The sequence below is a fragment of the Chaetodon auriga genome, chromosome 6 (genome assembly GCF_051107435.1).
Source record: "Chaetodon auriga isolate fChaAug3 chromosome 6, fChaAug3.hap1, whole genome shotgun sequence".
NCBI lineage: Eukaryota > Metazoa > Chordata > Actinopteri > Chaetodontiformes > Chaetodontidae > Chaetodon > Chaetodon auriga.
Genome location: NC_135079.1, coordinates 20646161 through 20662030, shown reverse-complemented (window position 1 = coordinate 20662030; position 15870 = coordinate 20646161). Strand labels below are relative to the sequence as shown.

Here is a 15870-nt window from a genome sequence, read left to right as displayed (position 1 = left end):
CCATTTTGAAATATTATCCTTCAGTAATTGGTAACATTGTGATACCGCATATGTCTTTTTCAGCTAAAAACGCTTTCGCTTCTCTAGTAAGCAAAAGAGAGCCAGTGTTCAAACCAAAAGCATTATAGAATTCTTTTTTTCAGACATCATACACTATGCACAGATAATAAAAACATTAACAATGATCAAGTCCTTTCTACACAACATAAATGATTCTTCCGTTTAGGTCTGGAACATTAAGAGCTCAGGAAAAGACTGGAGATTCATCATAATCAGCATCATCATTACTGAATCATCATCAGTCAGAAATGCCTCCAACAGTCAGAATCTAATTACTGCCATTATGAACTCAGTTCAACAGAGAGACAGAAAAGAGGTTGTTGACATCGATCTTTTTAACGTCCCCTAATGCAACATACTGTGAGGCCTGGAAGTGGTAGATGTTTAATTAGGGACTAGGGTACTAAGACAGAGAGTGATCTAGGGGACGTGGGCACACCAGTATGTGCAGGTAGCATCCGTCTCAGCTCTTAGTGTACTACAAACTTTGACCCATAGGAGGAGGAACATCAGTTCATACATTAGTAACACCACCTGCAAATTCTGCTCTGGAGCAGCTGGACATCAGGCCCCGCCAGGTGAGTAACAGTCATTCATTGTCATTCATGGTCATGCCAGCTGAGTGCCATTTGGCACCGATGTGGGAGGACTGGCAGAGGAGGAGGGACATCTGAGCTTCTTGGAACTTAGGGAAGGAAAGCCTTCACTCAGAAAGATAAAGGAAGGGGAAGAGGAAGAGGAAAAAAAGAATTACTTGGCTCACTTGACATGTTCGGCACTGTGGGAAGAGCAGTAGTATTTCTTATGAGCTATGAATGTGGAGAGGCTGCTGAACTTGATGTTGCACAGCCGACAGAAGCGGGAGTTACCGTTCTGGACAGGGGAGATCACTGTGGTTTTAGGGCCAGGCATGGGGGTGGGCTGGGGTGTTGGAACAGGATGGGAGGCCACGGTTGGGGCAGCCTTGTTTGGAAGGTGGGATGACCCCACCGTCTCCCTTGGGATCTCAGGCACAGGTGACAAAGTCAGAGAGGGAGCCCTTGGGGGAGACACAGGCAGAGGTGAGCCGGCCGACGGTGATCCATCTCCAGCCGAAGGGCTGCCATTTACCAGTGGGGAGGCAGGAGAAGCTGTACCGCTCCTTGCCTGTCCATTGATGCTGTCTCGGTGCAGTCGGGAGACCAGTCTGGGCTGGCTGGTTGGGGTGATGGAGGTGGTTGCAGTAGCTCCGTCCCTGGGACTAAGGCTGGGGCTGCGGCTCACAGCACTGCCTGGCTGGGGCAGGGCCTCCTGGGGTGGCTGAATGGTTACAACCAGGCCGTGGGTAGTCTTGAAGTGCTCCATCAGGTCACAGGTGATGAGCCTATTAGGGCAGTATGGGCAGATCACCTGTGGGGAACCGACACTTACACCTTTGGCTCCAGCTCCTGGGGTGGCTGCAAGTGTGGTGGTTGTATGGGGTGGAGATGTGGTATTGGAGGCAGGTAAGGCAGAGGGGTGAGGACTGGGTGACGTGCCTTGAGCCTGGGCAACCCACTCTGCAGGGAGAGCTTTAGCCTCCATAGGGTGCTGAAGATCTGGGCGCTCTTGCTGAGGCCTGCTTTTGGGAGAGGTAGAAGCTGATCTCTTGAGCCTGTGAAGCTGCTCCAAGGTGTGGGGCTGTAGGGTGGTGGCAGGACAATAATATGTTTTATGAGCCAGATAGTTCTCAATACTATTGAAGCTGATACTGCAGGCGGTGCACTTGTGGTAGTCACTAAGAGGCAGCGCAGGGAGAATACTGCTACTGCTGTGCCGTGGAACCTCTCTCAGACGGGGCCTCTTGCTCAGGTCAATTGGGCCATCTCCTTCAGGGCTGGAGCTGCCTGCTCCACTGGGAGAAACTTCTTGCTTCACGGCCAAACCCAGAATGGAGGGAGATGGGGCGGAGGCAGCAGCACTGGCAGCAGCAGCGGCAGCTGCAGCATTAGCCAAGGCTTCAGTTCTGGCCATGTGAATCTCATACATCTTCTTCCTCTTGCGTGTACGGATGGGCTGGGGATGGAAGGCTGCTGTGGTGGTTGCCTTGGTCATATGTACAGATCGTTGGTTGGATGGGTCATGGCGGGATGCACAGTAGAAGCGTTTGTGAACAGTATAGTTATCATGACGGCTGAAACGGATGTTGCAGGCCTCACAGAAGGTTCTATTAGGATCGTCCTCTAGGTCCTCTGCAGAACCACTAGCAGGACTCTGGCTGCCTTCGCTTGCTCTTCCTCCTCCACCTCCTCCTCCAACACCTCCACCTACGCCTTCCCCTTCAGAAGAAGATGATATTCCCTCTCTCCCAACAGGAGTTTCAGTCTTCACTTCCACAACCCTCCTAGGTTCTGTGGCTCCACTTCCTGCAGGAGGGTCAGAGTCAGTGGGAGAGGCAGAGGCTGCTCTACTTACTGCTCCACCCTGAGGAGATGCGGTCGAGCCATGTGCACCACTGGAAGGCACCGTGACTGGGGCTGCATCCCTTGTTGATCCAGGGCCTGAAGCTGAGGTTGCACCTTCTCCATGGTGCCTACTGGAGCAGTACAGCCTCTTATGTGCATAGAAGTTGTTAATGTTGTTGAAGGTGATATCACACTCAAAGCAGGTGGCTCCTTTGTGAGGCGGAGTGGCTGTGGCTGTAGGTGCAGTCGGTCCAGAGGGGAAAAAGGCCGCTGGGTTGTTCTGAGGAACTGTCTGGCCCTGTTTCAGACGGCTGTGGACCATTTCTGACATTTTAGCCAATATCTCTGACGCCTGAGGCAAAATGGCTGCCTCAGGGTTAAACATGTACTGAGGCAGGAAAATTGCTCCTCCTGGAAGAACTGACCCTGTACCTCCCACATGGGCAGGGCTAGAACCAGGGGTGGGACTAGTTGGTTCTGCCTTCACAGTTGTGGTGGCTGGACTCTTTGGAGAATTGGATGACTGACAGGAGGAGGTGGCAGTTTCCCCCTCCTTTATCTTCCTTCTTGTTTCTTGATTCTCCTCCTCTCCACCAACATCCTCCTCTTCTCCATCCTCCTTGATATCCATTTGCTGCTCTTCTGTCTCGGTATCTGAATGAGGCTCCTCTTTGATCTTTAGGTCAGTGGTTGTGGTATCTGTTGGACTGTAGTCTCGAGGCGTGGCTGAGCTGCCGTTCGCCCCCGGGCTGGATGAGTCCGGCTTAGGGATACAAGCTAGGGGCTCCCTCTCCTGGGGAGACAGCTGGAGCTGGGGGTGGTCAACTGACGATGGAGTACTTTGGCGAGGAGTAGGACTCCTTTCGGCTGGGACCCTGACCTCTAGGTGGGTTCGTACATGCTGCTGAAGTTGGGCAGGGGAGTCAGAGTTGTGGCCACACACTTGACACTTCAGTACCACACCAGAGTCTCCTGGACTGAGACCTGATGAAGAGAGCCAAGATTAGAGAACTATAACAGCAGCTCACATCTGAATGGATTTCAAAAATTCTGAACCATGATAAGTTATAAAAATGGGAATCTTGACATCTTGACAGTCTTGAACACCAACACATTACAACATTGTCTGTACAGTCACATGTAACACCAAGTAATAACAACTCACTCTGATGTTGAAAATCACTTGTCACTTGTAGGACTGTATGACCTACCAGTAGAAAGGGGCAGCTTGGGAAGGCCTGGACCTGGGGAGTAGACCTCACTACGTGATCCAGGCTGGCAAACCATGTGGCTGGTGACCAGATGACTGTAGAGGATGTCCCTCGTGGTGGAGACAAAGCCACAGCCATGACACACCCCGTTCAGTGTGTCTGTGTGGACTTTCAGGTGGCGCTCACAGTTTGCTTTCGTGGTGAAGGCTGACAGACAGATGAGACAGACAAATGGACGTTCACCTGTGGAAGGACAGACAGAGAGACAATAAGTCCAAAGGACAAACAATGAGCTCATCTATCAGACAACCTAATGAAATGGTCAATGAAGGCACACTGCTTAAGTATAAACAATTTAAGGCTCAACGTTGGCCCTTAGTCTGCTTGGCATAAATATAAACCTTGTTCTCACCACTGTGTGTACGCATGTGGATCTCCAGTGAGCTGGCACTGGGGCAGCTCTTGTTGCACTGTGGGAAGGGGCAGATGCGTTCATTGGGGTAGGACTCCTTGGGTTTGTCTTCTGGCGGGGATGAGGCTGCGGCCGGCTGCTTCTGGCGGCTTGCGCAGTAGTACATAAGGTGTGCCTGCAGGTTCCTTTCACTGCGATACCAGATCCCACAGTCCTTGCATGGAAAAATGTCCTCTGATAGCCAGAACATAAATTTACAATTAGGTGATTATACAAAAACACAACAAATCAGTATGCGTTGTACAACATAGTGAAAAGGACTAGGACTCAAATACCTCAAGTGCTAATCCAAAAGCCTTTATCTGTATCCTTATCCACAGCATGCAGATATATCTAAAATATCTGCGTATATCACAGAAACCATTTTACACAAGTCAATCTATAGCTCTAATAGACTGAGCAAGCACTCATGGTCGCCACACATACACACACCCTCACACACATTCCATTCCTCTGCGTATCCAAGGGAACAGCACAGAAGTAATGATCCTGAATAACTATCATACATCTTATTGTTTGGGTTATTTTTGACAACATCCAATTATTTGCTGCAGCTTTACCAGATCTAGGAATATGTGATCATCTAGGATGATTATCAGTGGTCACAGCAAATGTGTTTGTGTGTGTGTGTGTGTGTGTTTGGGCATCAGCCCCAGACATGAGCACAGCACATGGCCAACAGGAAACTTTAAGCTGTACAAGTGACAGGAGACAAAACACTCTGCAGTTGGTGCTGGCTGTTAAAGAGCTGCAGTGTCATCTTGTGGCCATTGAGAACATTACAACTTTAAGACGACTGATAAATTACAGCACATAACGGCCTGCAGGCACCAGCTTGCGGTATATTGCTGTAATCAGAATAACAATGCCTGGATGAAAGCTGTAAAAGCTGACAAGACAAAAAGCTTACAGTATAAATGATTAGAGGGAGAATCTGTTTTGACCTTTTAACATATTCAGTGTATATTCTTAAGGAATTGTAGTATCTTTGATACAGATTATTTAGATTTCGATCCATTCTAATCAATAACTTGCTCAAGCAGATTAGAACCTTCCTAAATACAACAAATAATATATACTCTAAAAAGTGGCTATACTGCTAACAAATTCAAAAAAAAAAAAAAAAAAAAAAAAATTTCATGCCTGAAATACAACACTCACTGTTGACAACGGCAGTGGCCAAGATGGCGGCCATGCCAGCTTGCTGTGGGAGGAGCTGGATGTCTGAATGCAGCGCTGCTGGGTACAGCGGCTCCTCCTGCACAACAGGTTGTTTCTGGGTGACGAGGCTGAGTGGAGGAGAGAGCTGGGCCAATGGGGAGGAAGAGGAGTCCGAAGGAGGTGACAGAGAGGCCAAGAGCTTTTCACCAGCTGCAAGCTCTCTGGTCACTTTACAGAACAACTCCTCACCTGAAAACACACAGGCTCACGTCACGATTGGAAACTGATAAGGGACACAGAACTTTTTAATTTGTCTAGGAACAATAAAACGGTCATTCCTAGTTTGGTAAGATGTGGTGACAACCAGCTTCTCTTATTCATACCAGTTACTGAATAGCATCTATTTTGGAGTGCTGGCTGCTGAGAGACTTGTCATAGCAGGAATCACAAAGGTGGAACTAATATCACTGATGATGGCTTCAATGCATTCAAGTGTCCCAGTAAGTCCACAATAAAAGGCCTGAAACTGACACACCTGAATGGAATGAAGCTATCATTAGTGATTAATTACACCTGTGCTTTTCTTGCTATGACTGTCAGAATGGCATTTTACTTTAAACCCCTTAGTTTAGCATTTCTAAATAGATTAAAACACAATATAATACAGTTGTAAGCAGAACATTTTATGTGCTCTTTTATGTGCTCACTAATGTGCAGTACTTGTTGACAATTCTAGTTTACTTAAGACATACTTCATGTTATTATAACTGTGTTTTAACATATTGTCAGTCATGACCTATTGATATACTAGCCTCTACCTCTAGGCATTGAAGGCAGTCAGCACACACTGTGACTGCGTCACAAGAACATACTGTGCATCATAAAGAGCCACATTCATGGACATGATGCCAGAGGTGTTCTCTGTGGTCAGACAGAAAAACCCACCTTGGCTGTAGATGGTACAGTTGGCGGCTGAGGCGTCAGAGGCCAGAGGGAGCAGGCCAATCCAACAGTCTGGATCTTCACACACTACAGTGTGTAGTGTCGAGTTCTGCAAACAAACACACAAAGAAAGACAAAAATGAGGAATGAACAAGCAAGCAAGAATTTTTCAAACAAAAATATCAAAAATGTAAATTGTAAAATGTCTTTGGGTTCTGTTTGAAGAGCAGCTCTGACAAACTGAGGGCATTTTCACTGTTTGTTGATTTTAAATAGACCAACCCTTCACATATGGAGTCAATATTAATGAACACTCACACAAGCACTAGAAAAGGTATTTCAGGATTTCTATATTTCTGACTCTCTCCACATGAATATGTTTCAATGCACACAAAACATGTAGTCTGGTAGCTGCTAGGTGATGCCTCTCCTGTTATGCATGAGTAAACCTTCACAACTCAATCATGCACAGCAGGAGAGTGATCACTCACCTGTGGAGAGCAGCTACCAGACACCAGGCAGCTGTTTGACATTCATTCACTGTTTGTGTTCTAATTGATAATTGCAGACTAATGATACGTGATTACAGCAAATCATACCAGGTGGCATCTGATTGGCTACAGATAATCCCCTGTTGAAAAAAAAAAAAGCATTTGTGAATCAAGCCTCGTCAGGGGAGTCTCAAGAAAACAAGACACAAATGAAGTGAAGTTCACACACGACAAGCAGTTTGTAAATTGTTTGTATATAAATCCAGATATGTTTTTGATGAAAAATGCAATTACTTTTACGTTTTTCTTTATTTATTTGAAACAAGTAAAATTTGTGTTTTTGTGTGCACTGAAAAATAGTTGCCCATGCCTAATTTTGAACAAATAAGCTATGAACTAATGACAATATGCATTGCATCATATGGGGCATTCTCTTGAAAATGACCACAGTGGCCAAAAAGACAAAAGTCTAACCTGATGATTCATATTCATAACTTTTCATAGTGCTGGCAGGTTGTCAAAGCTCTGCATACAGTAGTAGTGACAATCAGCTGGAACATTAAACACTTCCATAAAAACTTTTATTCACTGTCTCCTTAAGTGTCATCCAAAAGGTTCACGTGTTTGTTTCATGCCTCCCTTTATCCCCAACATACGGAAACAAATCAAATAAGGGAGATGCTCTTAAAATAATGCCATTGTCACTTTCAAGTGTTCAATCTCTTCTTTAACTGGGCTGCTTTATAGTATGCAGACCATGAGATAATCACAGAAAAAAAACAAGCACTAATTGCTGTCAATTGGGAATACACAGTCACACGGTACTGTCCAGTGTGTGGCCAGTGGTAAACAGCCATTTATAAAAAGAGCGCCAGCGAGCAGAGGATGATTACAACCCAAGAAGGAAATGAGGAAATGAGCGGAGCACGGGCTGAACAAAGCTGCATGGAAAATAAAGGAGGAGAGAGAAGAAAAGAGGAGAAGAAGAATAAAAGAAGAGGAGAAGAGGCCCCAGGAGAGAGTGAGAGAAGGAAAGGAAGAGAAAGAAGATCTGATGAGGTCGACAGGCTGCTATTCAGTCGCCTGCCATAATAAGATCCACAGTGGATACACTGGACAAAGAGTGGAGATTCAACATCCAGTGTCTGTATGTGTGGAGGTATGAGAGAGACAGGACACACACACACACACACACACACACACACACACACACACAGACAGACACACAGACACACAGACACAGACACGCAGACACACACACACACACACACACACACACACACACACACACAGACACGCAGACACACACACACACACACACACACACACACACACACACAGACACACAGACACACAGACACACACACACACACACACACACACACCTGTGCATCCTTAGTACAATCTTCTCTTTGTTCATGTGAGGCACCAGGCGCATTCCCTCTGACAATCACTCCCAGGACACATGCATGCACACACACGCACACACACGCACACACACACACACACACACACACATTTTTTTTCTATTTTTTTTAGCAGTTACTCAGTAAACTGGTGTGATGTCTGGGCTGCAGGGAAACAGTGTACTGTATGTAAGCTCATGCTGAATTCTCATTCTGTCAGCACACAGGAGACAGTTCATTATTTTAAACAGACAGCACTATAAAGGCCAGCCCCACCGGAGCAGAGGCTCCACCTGCCTGCAGATTACCAACTTTTAACAGCAATGGCTGTGAAGAGGACGTCTGTTTAAGTGGTACATGGACAGGTACTATACTGTATGTTTGCGCTTCTGTTGTTCTAACTTCTAAACGGCCAAAACAATTTTGTTTTTCCTTTTCATAACAAATACATTCAACTCATTCAACTGACTGAATCTCTTCTCGATCAAACTCACTGTGTGACGGCAGCACAGCATTGCTCAGTTAGTCTTTAATGTAGTTTTGTTAATTGTCCACCAGGAGGCAGCATTCCCTCAGCACTGGACCTGAGAGACCTCACGATTGACTGACGGAGCAGTTACTGTCAATAAAGGTCAAAGTCGACACGATGGTTTATTCTGCTTGTTTTGTGTTTTTTTCCATCGCTCTCAAAAGTAACTTTAATACCAAGAACCCTGCTGTGACCCTGCTGTTACAGTCTATCACTTCTGCACGTTTAAATTTTGTTTTAAATATTCTAGAAATGACATCACCAATGGGAGCCTAGTAAAAATCTTTAAAAGCTAATACGCATTTTGTCTTCAAAACCTAATTTCCAGTGATTCCCAGTAACAATGATTATTGTTCTGTTGTGTCATCGACAGTTCTGCATTTAAAGACAGCTGAACAGTTTGAAAATGAACCTCCATGTGAGTGATGAAGGAATCTATCAGTATGGTGTTAAACCAGTGAGAACTCAGAGCAGGAAGCTTCTTTCATACAAACTGGCACATTTCATGCATTTGGCCAAAAAAATGATTAACCAGACTGATGAGTATTCTCATTGCACATGTATCTGACCTCCATTCTTTCCATCTGTGATAAAAGGCCAAAAACCTGGTTCCCCTCCCAGTCAATTCTTCCCTAAATGTCCTTCATTAGAGAACTACAATACACACAGAGAACACATACAACCTCCTACATTCATTTTACAAAGAAAATGTTTTGAAATTGAGCATCGGCACAAGCAGTGTAGTACTGTTTTAGATTTTTGGATGAATATGTTTCTATGAATATTTCCAGGCAGCTGTTGGTTTCTCATTCACTTCTGTAAAAGCTTTATTAAAATCACTGGACTATTAAAAAGAAAGAAGTACCTCTGGCAAGAAATACACACAAAGAAGTCACATGATCAGCACATGACCTGAGATGCAAAAGTCACAAACGTCACTGAAGCGTGCTTGCTGGAGATGGCGTTCTCAGCAGGTTATAGATGAACCCCTCCTCCCCCTTTTCAGGTGGAGCGAGCTGCTTCATCCATAAAGCACAGAGGTACAGTGTCTATCACAGCACTGTAAGGTGGGGACAGGTGGTGTCTCAGACCCCCTCCTGTGTTTAGAGAGGGCTGCTCCACTTTGACAGAGATGGCCTCCTTGACACCTCTTTCAAACCAGCTGTCTTCTCTTGTCTTGGATACACACCTGATGATCACACTGACATTCAGTGACATTTCAGCAGTCATGTGACTTTCACATCTCATGTCATGTGCTGATCATGTGACTCCATTGTGCATATTTCTTGCCAGAGTTACTTCCTGTCACTTTTTATAAATGATGCTGGTGTTTGGATGAATGCTGAAACGTCTTGTTGATTGTTTGTTGTTGTTCGATGATCCAGTGATTGTAAGAAACCTTTTAGACGATTTACAACCTGGATGTCTTTACTACTACTGCATTACTGATTTTTTTTTTTTTTTTTTCAAATGATTTGAATGGAAATCAATGACAGTGTTTTACCTCTTTAGGACTCCAGAAACAAATAAATTAAAATGAAACAATTTAAAAAAGGGGACATCACTTTAACTGCTCACAGCTCATAGAAAAGGAGAGACGAGGTGTTGCGAGTCCATGCAAAATCATTTGTCTGGTCCTCAATTGGCCCAGTAAATTTCATTAAAATCAGTATAGACTTTGAGATATTTTGCTAAATAACAAATTTTAAAAAATCCCACACACAAATAGGGCCAAAAACCATAAGACCACTGGTGTATATCCAAGAAAAAAAGGCTGCATTGATCTACATGTTACAGTATATCACTAATCTACATCATGCCACTCCACAAAGTGCGTGTTTACCTGCGGTGACAACCTTTACTTCAACAGCGTGCAGTATGATCAGGCAGACAGCCCGGGCCTTAAATCTAAAAGTACCTGAAGATGAACGTTGTTTGCGGTGCGGCCTGGGAAGACAGTGAGAAGAGAGACGCGAAGGACAGAAGGAAGGAAGCCTCTCAGTCTGTTGTACGTTGAAGATTGAGGCAGAGCGTATTGGATTTCATGGGGAACTAGCGCTGATGTGGAGATACGGCTGCTTTTGTTTTAATTTGTAACCCAATGCTGGAGCCGTCTGAGCTGTAAGTACTGCTAATTTGTTTCAGACTAATTCATCACGGCCACAGCTTTGGAATTCACCATGATAGGGCAATGGGGAGAGCTCAGTAGCGCGCAAGTGGAAAACACACACAGACACACACACAGACACACACACAGTACAAAGCAAGAGAAAATGAGAAACACTCACACACAGGCTCCTTCAAAGATCTAAAATATTAAGTAATTACTTATGACTCATTGTGAGTGCGATACTCTCCCATCTTTTTTAATTTGAGAATAAATAACACTTTTATTAAAAGTCACCACTTCTCCCTGATGGAGTTTCCTCTCTGGCCACAGCTACGTCAACACGTTTTTATTAATGGTCTGACTTTTACTGTCCTCTAGGACAAAAGAAACAAAATACACAGTTTATCTGGGCTAATCTGGGGGAGTTATTGATCCATAGTTATGTAACGTCATAGATGTTGTAAAGCGTCACATGTCATTTCCCTTCATTTCCATATCTGATGTCTGACCGGAGAAATCCTTCCAGTGAAACGTGGCAGCTGTTTTCATCCAGAAAATAACAACTTTCTAGGGGAAATGCTCAGACTGTAACCTTCTAAACTGTTTCTAACATCGAATTTCACTACGGAAACCGTTCTGATCCCATATCGCCTGCCCACTCACGGCAAGTATAAAGAGAGCCTCCAGCCAAATGTAGCTCAGGGTAGGATGTGAAAGACAGGAAGCCTGAAGGAAAAGGCTTTTATTTAGGGGGCCCTCCTGTTGATGCATTGAGATTCAGGAAACACTGCAGGAGCAACAGTAACATGCATATACATGCATCTACATATACAGGCTGTGTGAAAACTGTGAGATCACTGGGAAGTCTTGTCATTCAATCAGCACGTCCTCACTATGACGATGGCTGGACTTAAAGGAGACAATGATCAGTTCGTCCTGCTGCGTATGCTGCTGGTTTCACTCCGACAAAGCAAAAGTTGAGGATTTAACTCAGAACTAAATCGCCAGATAATCAAACATCAATTACAATAATAGATTATCTAGTATTAACGTCAACCTGCAACAAGGAAAACATGCTACTTTGCACACTTTACAGCCACAAATACACACACAACACAGCTTCATGAGATAATGAGAATCAGAGAGGCACAGGGCCAGATCGCACTTTGTGTGTGTGTGTGTGTGTGTGTGTGTGTGTGTGTGTAATTAACCAGGCCAGTAGAGAATGCAGATGCCAGAGATGTGGGGGTGAGTTAAGGAGAATGGAGAGGCCACCGGATGGTATCAAAACCCTTTTCACTTCTCTTGGTCTGACGCCGATCTCACTGACTCAAATGGCCAACAGTCACCTGAGGAACGTGTCTGGACCCACAAAGTGTTGACGTACACTGCAGTGAATTCTCTCAAATGTAAGCAATGGAAACACCACAAACACGAGAATGAACTCCAGACATTACAATAACCAAAACAAAGGCACATTGTTTCATGCATTAATCATGTCGACTGCTGGGACTGTCTGGCCACACCCCCCTCAGCGATGACAAAACCGATCATTTTACCTTCGACAGCAGCTAGAAAACGCCTGCTGTGGCCTCACTGACTGGTTTGTGAGCAAAGAGTTTCATACTACAGACAGCAGTGCAACAAAATTGGAGCCTCTATCTAACAGTAAGGCATTGAACCGTGATACTTGTTTGGTACTATGGAAAAGTGTCCATTGCTCAGAGGATGACAAGCTGAGAGTTGCATTACAACCCTGATTCCAAAAGACACCGTACAACATAAAAAAGCAGAATGTGACAATATGCTTATCTTTTTGACATGTAGTCAGCTAAAGTACAGTACAAAGACAGTATGTTTTAATGCTTGACCTCATCAACTATATAGATTTTTGGAAATTTATGTTTATTATGTGATGCTGCAACATGTTTCAAACAAGTTGGGACAGGAGCAACTAAAGACTGGGAAAGATGTGGAATGATCCAAAAACACCTGTTTGGAACATTCCGCAGGTAAACAGGTTGATTGGTAACAGGTGATAGTATCATGTTTGGGTATGAAAGGGGCATCCTGGAAAGACTCAGTCGATCACGAGCAAGGATGGAGAGAGGTTCACCACTTTGTGAACACATGATTTTATAAAGGATGTTGCTACATGTGCTCAGGAGCACTTCATGTAGCCATTGTCTGGGAGAGTTGGGGGATGGTATGATTGGATGGTAATTTTCTGACTTCACAATTCAGGTCAGGTCTCCAGCATTTCATAAAAACAAGATCAAATAAAGATCTACAGATCCACACAGATGCAGGTGCATCAAACATCAGCACACCTTGACGCACCTCATCAGCTTCTCTTCTTCTCGTCTCGTAACTATTACTACTACAACTATCTGCCCAGCCCTCCATCTATCAGTGGGATGTCAGGCCTCCCCAGCAGAGCTCCATCTTGGTTGAGAGCACTGCCTTAAGCCCCATCAGCCGGAGGAGAGTCTTTGAGCTGCAGTCTAAGCCCCTTGCCCGGACCCCGGTCCCCTCATGAATATTAACCAGCCCCGAGCCCGGCTTTAATCTGCCTGATCCCCGCACTGCTGCCGCCGAGACGATAGCGAATCTAATTATTTGGTCTGATATTAACCCCCCGCTCCCACACCCCCACCACACACACACTATTCACACCCCCAATGCCTTGTCCTCACTGTAGCTGCTGTAACATTCACATATGTGTGTGTTACTGCAAACACACACCAACAACTCCAGGGCCACCTTCTTTTGCCAAAGTCAGTTCACATAACACATTCATATACTACACAGACACACAGAGACACACACACACACACACACACCTCACTCCACCCCCCACCCCCACCTCCAGCGCAGCCTGCGACGCCCTCTCCTTATCAGGCCCAAAAACGCCCTCCTCCTACGCTGATAAAACTTGAATGCAAATGATGCCAGGCTGATTTCATTTCTTCATTTTCTTCCTCCATTCCCTCGTTCAGTATCAGAATGGCTCCTCGCTCACTCGCCCTCTCTCTCTCTCTGGGGAGTCAAACATGGGTGAGGATGATGATGATGATGATGATGGCAATGGGAAGAAGAGAACTTTCCCTGAACTAACCCCAATCTCTAACCCCCCTCTCATGTCGCATTGTGCTATATACACTTCAATTATAGAGGAGGAAATAGACAAAAAAAAAAAAATGCAGAGCCCCCCTCTCAGCACCACCGCCACCGCCGCCACCACCCTATCCTGCAGATCAACAGATTAAGACTTCTCTGTACAGCTGTCAACTGCCACAGTTTTACTGCCACCACTGGGGAATAAGTATGTTTGTATATGCAAATCACTACTGGTACATCTAGCACATCTATGTCTCAATGGTGTATACTGTTTCACATTGTCTAATATGGTTTACACTGCTCTGTGAAGGTCTGAACAGGCCCGGCTCATGGTCATTACATGTAAAACAAGTCATTCATTCACATTGCATGCCTACATACATGGTGTCAGGCAGACAGTCAGACTGATGCATCTGTTTGTTCAATCAGAAAACAGGTCCAGTCTTTAGAATCTAACAAACTATACTGGGAAGCTTGTAAACTGAAAGGGAAGAATTCTGTACAAAATATGGTTTAAATGCTTTAATATCGCTGCTATCAGGCCATTTATTACAACACTGAGTGCCTTATGGCTTAAAAGCATTTTAACAGGCTTTTCTATGTTCTGGCAACAATTTCTTCGAATTGCAACTTTTTTTTAAACAACATTTTTTTTTTTTCGGAACAATTTTTTTGAATTGAAACTTGAATGCAAATGATGCCAGGCTGATTTCATTTCTTCATTTTGGCTTAAAAGCATTTTAACAGGCTTTTCAACAATTTCTTTTTCTTTGGTGGCAAGACACACTGTCGAGTACGAGCTCGACATGACCGATCCGCAGTATATACAGCTTCTGTGTAAATGTCATTCTGTGCTCATCTACATTCATTCAGTCAAGGTGGGCTGCCGTTTTAAAAATGCTGTTTTTTAATCATCACAGTAATCACTGACCTCATGTTAGCTTACAGTACATAAACATGATTTCAACGAGTTCCACACAGTGAGGGATACAGATTTTAATTTTGGGAAAAGAGAGCACTGGTAGTAGATCAGTACTCTGTACCGGCAGATACCCGAAGTTGAGGCATTGGAATCAGTGTCAGGAGAGAAAATGTTTGATTATTGGATCCCTCATTGTGCAAATACAATACCTGAAATCAAACCGATACCTTTCTCACGTTTAAAAAGACAAACAAACAAAAGGCTGAATAAAAAAATCTGACTGGACCTTTCAGTACTTTGTAATTTCCAGTACGATATGACACTTTGTATATCTACAGATAAAGTAGAGAAAGAGTAGATACAGTATATTCAATTGGTGTCAAAAACGAATCAAGACATACACCCAGTCCTATTAGTCCATTATGGTTTGCCCAACTGTCCGTGGGCGTCCATGTGTTCTGTACTTCTGCACAACCATGGGGACAAAAGAGGAGCAGGGTATGGGTTTTGACCATGGCTTACAGGTATAATACATACATAAATAGATAACTAAATTGGCCTGTATTAGTGACCAATACGTCAGACTCTAATCAACCTGACCTTGAATTCACTGGCAGTAAGTGAAGCACCTTTATCTTTGAGAAATTGCGGTGGGCATAATTAAGGATAAATAAATGATGAATCCTAAAAAACATTAAGATTATTGATACATAGCTCCAGCTGTCCATATGGGAATACACGTAGCAGCCCACAGAGTGTGATGTGTCCATGCTACGCTCCTGTCAAACCCTTTCAGCCTGGACATTTTGCAGCACACATTCCAAAAAGGTGGATTTTTTTCCTCTAAAAATCCTCTCCCGCATTAAGTGTTTCAAACGTTTTGAACTCCTCTAGCTGGGAATTTAATAAGCCACCCTGCTCCTCTCCTGACCTTTTCAACCATCATCCATTCATTCACTCCTCTCACAAAATCATTCATTCAATCACCCAAGCCACCGTCTTCCTCCTTTCTCCTCTTTCACT

General features: G+C 44.4%; 1 protein-coding gene across 1 annotated transcript in view; it reads right to left on the bottom strand.

Moving 5' to 3' along the window:
* Positions 1 to 683: 683 nt before the first annotated feature.
* Positions 684 to 15870, bottom strand: part of zfpm1 (zinc finger protein, FOG family member 1) — a 97985-nt gene continuing 82798 nt past the window's right edge. The window contains exons 5-9 of the mRNA XM_076732658.1: positions 6273 to 6378; positions 5328 to 5576; positions 4107 to 4340; positions 3695 to 3937; positions 684 to 3467 (exon numbers count right to left, since the gene is read on the bottom strand). Of these exons, the coding sequence (XP_076588773.1) occupies positions 820 to 3467; positions 3695 to 3937; positions 4107 to 4340; positions 5328 to 5576; positions 6273 to 6378 (3480 nt within the window). The 3' untranslated portion in view covers positions 684 to 819. The remainder of the gene's footprint in view (positions 3468 to 3694; positions 3938 to 4106; positions 4341 to 5327; positions 5577 to 6272; positions 6379 to 15870) is intronic.